Here is an 8,998-nt window from a genome sequence, read left to right as displayed (position 1 = left end):
GTTTCAATAATTATATTATATACGATTGATAATTGGATGAAAGGTTTCTCATTTTCGAAATAAATATTAGTTTCTTCCCTTTTAGCTCCTGTTATTTTTGTTCATCTTTCCTTTTTAGACCTGGTAATCTAACCAACTGGAGAATACGTGCTGGAGCTACCTATCCTTTGAGCGGTGGCAGTCTGTTTACCGTCTCAAGAGTAATCACTCATGAAAATTTCAAATTTACCTCGCATGGAAGTGATTTTGACATTGGTCTTGTTATTTTAGCTGAAGCAATACCAATTGACAATATACAGACTCGAATAGTTGCTCTTCCAGCACAAGGACAAGATATAGCTCTAGGATCATTAGCTCTCGTTTCAGGGTGGGGGTCTATACTGGTAAGACCTTCATCAGTATTTATTAAACATACTGCAGTTCTTATTTTGGCGTACGATGCTTTTCACCACGCCTCAATAACTGAAATATCAATTTACCGAAATACTACTGTTAAATTCTTATTAATAAAAAAAAATATATAAAAGCAGAGTCCCGGCTCTAATCCTAATCTATGAAAGTAAAGCATGGCGTTACCAAAAGAAGGATGAAAGTAGACTTAATGCAGTCGAAATGCGCCCTCTTAAACCAATGTGTGACAAAACATTGTGTGATAGATGAAAGAATGGAATGGAATAAGGAAATATTGCAATGCTGAGATAAGCATTTTCGAAAAAAATTAGAAAGGTGTATTGAGAGAGTTTGGGCATATTAATCAAATGAGTGAAGAGAGAAGATAGGAAAACAAATTTATGAAGCGAATGTAGTTGATAAAATAAAAGGAGGACCGAGGGAAACTGACGTGATCGGGTATTTTAAATACTTGAAAGTGGTCAGGTCAGCAATCGGAATAATCAGCGTGTATGTATGAGGAGAGCATGAATATGGAAGAGGTGAAGGTTGTTTGAAAATACAGATTGGTGTGGTGTTCTATTCCCTCTGCCTACCTCTGCGGCGTGATATTTAGTTAAATTCATTTTATTTTTCAACAGACCGGTGGTGTCGGAGCTTCTTTCGTTGACTTACGTAAGATAACGATTCCCGTTTTTGACCAGAACACTTGTGCCAATATTTATCAAGACTACGATAACATTACCGACAGGATGATCTGCGCTACTCTTGTCGGAGAACATGGCAAGGATATTTGCCTTGGAGATACCGGTGGTCCATTTGTAATTGATGGACTTTTAATCCGAGTCACATCCTGGATGATGGATTGCGTTTTGGTGCAGTATCCAGGGGTTTGGTCGAGGGTCCCTTACTTTGTTGATTGGATCAAACAATTTCTTTAAACATAAAAAGATGTTATTTATTGATGTGGCATTAACTTTGTGGAATTGATTATTAAATCTGAAACACTTATATTAGACTCACTTGAGTCTAATACTCGATCTCACGAATAAAACACTTGAGAGGGTCAGCGTAACTAAAATTATAAGATTGTATTAAGCAGAAATGTATACAACTTGTATTAAATTGTCAAAAAAATTAGCTTTTTTTAATAAACGAATAAAAACACTATTTTACCATTAATCAAATAAAACAATAAAACTTGTGTAAGTCCCTCACAAAGCACATGAGCTCAATCTCTTTGTAGAAAGGCACAGCAAAACTATAATTATAAGTTTGCCGTATGTATACATATACAGAAACTGTTCAATTGTATAAATAAATGTAACTTCATTTAATAAATTTTGAAAAATCAAATTAAAACTTCGATTTATTTTGTACCAATATATGAATTTAAAAAACCAATTATTTTTACCAATATATGATTTCTTTTTAAATTCCATAACCCTGAAGCAGTCCCTAACATACTGTCCAAAATATATCTGATGCTTGTATATCTCATGACGGATCTGCTATTTCTCGATAGAGTACCGAAAGCCGATATATGAGATTTTGGTAACCAAAGGGTTAATGATTACGTACATAAGAAAAGTAAAAATTACCAACCAGTGTCTGAGAATCCGTAGTAATATCATAGAATAATAAAAGGTAAAAGACAAATACGAATCGACCTACAAATCATGTTGAAGAATAAACCGATAATCATTCAATTGAAATCAAATATTTATGGGTATATTGAGTAAATTCCTAAAGATAATGATAATAATGCCAATATTTCCTTGAGTGCTTACTGGTACGTACATTATGTTACATAAATGCTACCGAAGTCATGTGTAGTAATGTGTCGAGTCAGATTGTGTAGATAGTACTTAAGTATTTATTTGCTCTTTGATATTACAAAATACGAACAATTGTATCAAACTGATTAATAATTACATAACCCAATAATAAAGCAACGTAAGCACTCACACATGAGTACGTAAGTACTTGTCATGGTATATATATATATATATATATATATATATATATATATATACAAGGAAAAAAATCTACCAAAACTGCACGCGTTTAATGCGGTATAATCAATAACCCGCAACTTAATTTTACTTTCTTTAAACCCTGGTAACATTTAACTCTATAGAATTTTTCGCTTCAAACACTACTTTGGAAAGAAAAAATATTTTTTTTCGAAATAAATAAAAGGGTTGATAAATAAATGAATTATTGAAAGGTAAAGAGTTAACAAAAAAAAAATTAAAAAGATTTTTTCAATACGTCATGTAATAAAAAAATCTTATTCTAATACATATTCTAAAAAAATGAGCGCGGGCAAGATGTGTTTTTTGGCAAGACGGGCTTCTCGTGCAGCCGGTCGAGTAACGAATTTATATATTTGAGAGCACACCCTTAAAGCAATCCAAGAAAAGGCACTTTCGTTCATCTCACAGCTAGCTTTGTTATCCCGATACTATTAACGGGAAGATAGACAACCCATTGAGCAGCAAGGACATCAGCTAACGGCAGACTCTTCTTCTCCGTCTTAGTCCTCATTACTGAGGGTTATGACCCCTGTGGAAGCAATCACTCTTCTCCAGTTTTCCCTTGACTGCGCTGCACGTAGTGCTCCAATCACCGGTCCATCGTATGGGGATCTTCTTCTCCCTCTCTACCCCTCCAGGATACCGATTACTAACCAACACTACCAAGGCAGACTATCGGAGCCTAAAAGTCGTTCGTTGATAAAGCCTTTGCTAGTCTCGCAGTGTGGAACAACCTACCCCCGAATCTGAGATCTATCCAGAATTCTGATGAGTTCCGGTCTAAACACAAGACCCACCTTTTCGGGATCTCTTATCCATAGTAACAGGATTGAATATATATTTAACTTTCACTTTCACCCACATACATGATTGCATTGCGTAACTATCCATGCTGAAATACCTAATTGAAAAATGTAAAATACTTAAATTGTTTATTGTAAAGAGGACTTGAGGTGATTTTTCACGAAAACAGCGCCATGCAAAATTGTTCAATATCACAGCTAACTAACTAACTAATCAGGCCACTTTCCTGCAGGGGTAGACAGAGAAAATAAAACGCAACACCACTTTGTCTTTGCAACAATCTTCGCCTGTTTCATAATCATCCATTTCTTCATACCAACCCGCCCAATCATTCCGACTCCTGACCTGACCGCTATCAAGTATTTGACACACTTCATATTTGACACACGCCAAGTTTTCACACACATATAATACATACAGTATTTGACACATGCCAAGTTTTCCTCGGTCTCCTTCCCGGTTATTCCTGCCCTTATTCTCAACAACATATGACTCAATAAAGTGTTTTACCGTTTTTCCTCACTCATTCGTTCCACGTGTCCTGTTCCTTTATCAATAATGTCTTGCATTCTTTCTTTTTCATAATTTATCTATGTATAGATGTCAAAATATATTTTCTATTGATTTTTCATTATAAAGTCAAAACATGAACGTGAAATCTTAATACTGGTATAATGTCTCCTGACTTGTCCCAGGTACTAAGAGTTCCTTTGATTGGGTTTGCTGTATAGGATCCACAGTAAAAGATCTTTACTGACTCTTCTCAGTACTTCTTTACGGTGGTTCAGATCATTCGAGATATTTTCAATATCTCAATAGTTATCTACATTTCAATCACTGAAAAACATCAATACTTCTATAACAATTTTGTTAAATAAACCAGTTTATAAAAGTAAGAAGTATTTGGAAATCGATAGATAATTCTTATTAATATTTTTAATCTATCTCGACGACTCGTTTTTGATGTTAGAAATTGGGTTATTTTCAAGAACTGTGTCAATGTCGCAGCATTTTGTTAAAATCAGAGCATTTTACACAATTATTTGAGCTCTTGAGAACTTATTTCGAACTAGATACGATTCGCATAAGTGGAGTATGGATTGTCTTTTTTTGAGTTCATCGATATCACTGATAATGTCGATTTGTGATCCAATTATTGGATGCACTATTTGGTATTTAAGCCTAACGGAAGTGGCCACAAGTATCTGTCTTCTATCCAACGTCCAAAATGCAGCTCCTGGTCGTGATTGCGTCCCTTTTGCTGTGCGCCAATGGTAAGTTTATTTTTTAATTATAATTTTTAGTTTTTTATTTTAATTTTGATTTTTTTTTAAATTTTGTAATAACTAATCACCTTTATTTTTTAATGCTTCCCTGTATTTTTAAATTGAAAATTCTTTTTAGATCCATTACATCCATTCTATGGCTTTATATTATGTATTTTATTACTTAGATTTTAATTTATATTGTTGCTTCCTTTATTTTCGTTTTTATTCCATATTTTTTTACGAAATTCACAAATCAAATTTAATTTTATTCATTTTTTATGATACCAGAACGTCACACATGTATGTTCATTATATTTGTTTCATAGAGTCATTCCTTCCTTTTGTCATCATTTTCACACATTCGTCTGAGGTAACGCTGTTCACTCTGCCATCGTTCATTCTTCTTTTACCAACTCCATGTATCACTTCCATACATCAGTGTTGGTATTAGCACTCTGTTATAAACTGCTAGTTTGGCTTCCATAGCCATATTTTTATTTGCACACAATATTTATTATTTATTACTCTATTTAAAGCACTATAAACTCTATTCCTTGTATTCAAATTCTTTAAACCCTCATCTACACCCGATGGTGCACAGGGCATCATATAAACAGCAGGGTAATATTGAATAAATATTAGATTGAAAAAATCACTTATATTTTCTTGACTCCCCCTCTGGGAATAGAATACGAGACCTCCAGTACGGTAGCCGAGCGTGCTGACCATTACAGTACGGAGGCGGATAGACCCTACTCAAAATAAAATAGTATTTAACTATTTGAAAGAAAACTATTTATTACCTGAGTGTTCAACTATCGTTTTTGTCTCCTAAACTTGAATTCATTTATTTATAGGCGCAATTTTACGACTTCCTCGAGTACCCATGATGGATGGAAAGATAGTTGGCGGAACTCCAGCAAATATTAAGGAAGCCCCATATCAAGTGGCTCTCCTTCAGGACTACTGGGATAATGGAAATTTTGTGCAAGCCTGCGGTGGTTCCATCATCAGTACCACCATCGTCCTCACAGCTGCGCACTGCACTGACGGGTAACTATAATTTTTAAATAACATCCCCTCTTGAAATGGTCACTTCAATATTTTTTTAATATGTATCTTATGTATTTATTACACTTTTGGATACCTTAAAAAAGACACTGTTATCAAATATGCCTAAACGATTTTTTACTTCAAATTTATTACTAAATTTAGGGCCTCGTTTATGAAATTAATAAGTCTCTTTTGTCATTATGGCTTATATTTTTCTTCTTCTTCAGCTTGGTGTAGGCCTTGTGGTTTATTTTTAATAGGGATCAGCCTCCTGCGATGTTGATACCAAGCTGTCAATTCATCTTTTTTACTTATTTTTTCTTTATTTTAATTTATTATATTTTAGGACCATAGAAGCTGTATGGAGAGTGCGAGCAGGGTCCTCTTTCCATAATTCAGGCGGGCAGGTTGTTGGTATTGCTCGCATCATACAACACACTGGATACTCCGGCAACATGAATAATGACATCTCCGTACTCCACCTCGTCTCTCCGCTGGTATTAGGACCAAACGTGGCTCCAATCGCGCTGCCAGTCCAAGGACAGGCAGTTGCCGACTATGCCAACGCATTTGTTACTGGATGGGGAATGCTAAAAGTAAGCTTGAGTAACTTTACTAACTGATTTTTTTTGTTTATCTGTCACTATGCTACCCAGAGTGAGCTTTTGATCTCATCAATACATCAATTTTCAACAATCTGAGTATGTCAAAATGCTAGTTCACCAAGCTAAGTTTTCTCCACTTGCGAGTTCTTTTTAACATTTTTTAAATATTTCAACATAGATAGAGAATAATATGTAAGTCTGGGTATTTACAAGGCTTATGGCCTACCATAGGCTGGTCAAGTGATCACTTTACGCACGTGCAACATTCACCCATGATAGACGACCACACTACTAAAAAATTTGGACTTGTGTCATTAATCTCATTACACAGTACATACACGTTCACAAGAGCCATCTATGTTAGATAGAGAAATCTTTTATTTAGCAGAGATCCTTTTTTTTATGTATTCAATATGCGTAACCCGGATTATTTTTACACACTAGGAAACGCATGATTTTCAATTCTATGCACCTTGTAATTTGACCAGTTATTTTTACAATATTTTGAATGTGTCCAAATACTCACAAATCAGGGTTTTCTCCACTTTGGAGTTTTTTTAACACTTTTTGATTTATCTGTTACTATGCTTCATTACTGTCTCGTCAACAGATTAATTTTTCGTTATCTGTAGGTACCTAACTAGGCCAGGTAGGTACTTGACGAATTTGTTTTTTTTTCGTATTGATAATAAAAACAAGGATTTTTGGCTCAAAAGATTAAATTTAGCAGTTTTCAAACAATATTTTTGGAATATTTATTTTTTTTAAATACGTCGTATTATTCTTCTAAATTTGGTTTAGTGGCAGCTTTTTTGCCTTGACGGCATTACTAAACTGTATTGAAAATACCTTTTTTTTATGTTAATTTTTAGTTTAATGGCGACAACGCAGGACCAATCATGTGACACAAAAATTATTAAATAAAATAGCGGCATCCATCTTGTTTCAATTCAATGTCAATTCAACAATAAAGGGTTTCTGCTAAATAAAAGCTTTCTCAAATCAACCGTAAATGCTGGCGCGAGTTCAAACATGAAGCGACAAGAGATTGATTTTAAATGTATGGCTTCCAATAATTTGAGCAGTGGAGTTGTCGATCATGGGCAGAATGGTGAATCTTACACGTGTATAAAGTGATCACCCAGCGTATACAGATCATAATTCCTGTTAATACCCTGATTTCTATATTCTTCTTCATCTTTGTTGAGATGTCAAAATGTAAATATTTTAACCTAACCAATTTGACGACGTTTTGGATGTAAAGTCTTCATGAGTAAGATTCCGTTCTGTAACGTGCAGTGTAACTAAGAAAAAATGTGGTAAATTATAAAAAAAATAACTTTACGTTTTGAAACTAAAAAAATATTTAAAACAACATTTTTTTTAGTTCTTCTCTCCTATCGGTTTCGACAAGAACCTTACCATCTTCAGGGATGGTTATGTACTAAACCTGAAACTGTGAAATATTCATAGTAAGGTCAGTAGGCGGAGTAAAGGAATCACTTAATTACCAACTCCTTTATTTTGCCTACTCACCTAACTATGAGTATTTACGGTTTAAAGAGTATCCATCCCTGAGTATGCCAAGGAGCTTGTATATTGAGAAAAGTATCAAAAATATAAGTGATCTAAAACAAAGTTTTATGAAATGTGCCACATAGTATCCGGAAGAAATATTAAAGAATTTTTTGTTTGTTTAGGAACACGGTACTGCGCCGATCAATCTCTACAAGATCAATATTCCGATCATCCCTCAAAAGCAGTGCGTCAAGGCTTACGCCGCTTACAACCCTGTGACGACCAACATGATTTGCGCCGGCAGAATCGGCGTCGGGGGTCAGGACGCGTGTCAGGGTGACTCGGGGGGCCCCTTGGTAGTCAATAAGGTCCTTGTTGGTATAACTTCATGGGGAAGAGGGTGTGCGCAGGCCAGTTTTCCTGGAGTGTGGACCAGGGTTGCTAGTTATAGAAATTGGATCAACACAAATATATAGTCACAAATTTCCAATCATGTATTCTTCCTGGCTACATCCCAACTTATCTTCTTTTTAGACTTATGGGGTCAGCTCTCCTCGTCATCAGGTTGTAGGTCTTTTTGTCATGGACAACGTCACCTAGGCCATATCTTCGAACCAAATATACACACATACATAATTTTATCGATAATACTTATCTCAGCTTTGCATTGTTTTCTCATTCCATCATTCGAACATCATTCATATATTCGTGGCTCTTTCTACTTTCATACGTTTTTTGACAAATTTATGTCTCACTTCTGTACACTATGACTGCTACCAGGACTTGTGTACTGCTAATTGAGGTCCCACTGTTAAGAGGTAGGGATGTCTTGAGTCCACATTCCATTTTTCTTGGTTTTTAACAACATTGAGTATTTTATTTTGCATTTCTCTCCCTTCAGTATATATTCTGAATGTATATTAGTATTCTCTCTTTTCTTTTGTTTTTTCATGTCAGATACATTATGATTTTTTAAACCACTTTTTTTTCTATTTTGGATATTAAAATCATTGTTAACATTGTGGCATGGTAATATAACATTCCCCTTATCATTAGTCGTTCGCTTTTTGTAATACCACTTCTTTTCTTCTTTGTGGTAAGAAAACATAAAGATGATTGGTTAGCTTCTTTCATGGTCAGTCTCTTCAACTCGTCATATCAGCTTCGAACATGTCGAAGATAATTTGGTCCATGTAAGCCAAGCGTGTCGTCCTCTGCAGTTTGTGCATTCGCACATGCCTTCCTCAACTATTTGTCTAACTTACTAAACTAACTGACCATTACGCAGCTTCTCCGCAGGGGTAGGCAGAGAGAATAGAAC

The 8,998-nt window shown here is 35.0% G+C and overlaps 1 protein-coding gene across 1 annotated transcript; it reads left to right on the top strand.

The window, feature by feature from the left end:
• The first annotated feature begins 4,456 nt into the window (after positions 1–4,456).
• LOC148308349 (trypsin-1-like) lies at positions 4,457–8,153 on the top strand. Its single transcript, XM_088261918.1, has 4 exons — positions 4,457–4,507; positions 5,359–5,554; positions 5,901–6,150; positions 7,860–8,153. Exons 1-4 carry the CDS (start codon positions 4,462–4,464, stop codon positions 8,151–8,153), a joined length of 786 nt encoding a protein of 261 aa, XP_088118044.1. The 5' UTR covers positions 4,457–4,461.
• The last annotated feature ends 845 nt before the right edge of the window (positions 8,154–8,998 follow it).

Source organism: Brachycentrus maculatus, unplaced genomic scaffold (assembly GCF_059751285.1).
Source record: "Brachycentrus maculatus isolate JH-2025_06_01 unplaced genomic scaffold, ASM5975128v1 h1tg000169l, whole genome shotgun sequence".
NCBI classification, from domain to species: Eukaryota; Metazoa; Arthropoda; class Insecta; order Trichoptera; family Brachycentridae; genus Brachycentrus; species Brachycentrus maculatus.
This window is presented reverse-complemented; position numbering and strand designations above follow the sequence as displayed.

Excerpts from the sequence above, each read along its gene's own strand:
- LOC148308349 (XM_088261918.1), top strand. The coding sequence starts at position 4,462 with ATGCAGCTCCTGGTCGTGATTGCGTCCCTTTTGCTGTGCGCCAATG. Across the intron at positions 5,555-5,900 it reads GCTGCGCACTGCACTGACGG|GACCATAGAAGCTGTATGGA; the intron begins GTAACTATAATT and ends ATTATATTTTAG. Across the intron at positions 6,151-7,859 it reads CTGGATGGGGAATGCTAAAA|GAACACGGTACTGCGCCGAT; the intron begins GTAAGCTTGAGT and ends TTGTTTGTTTAG.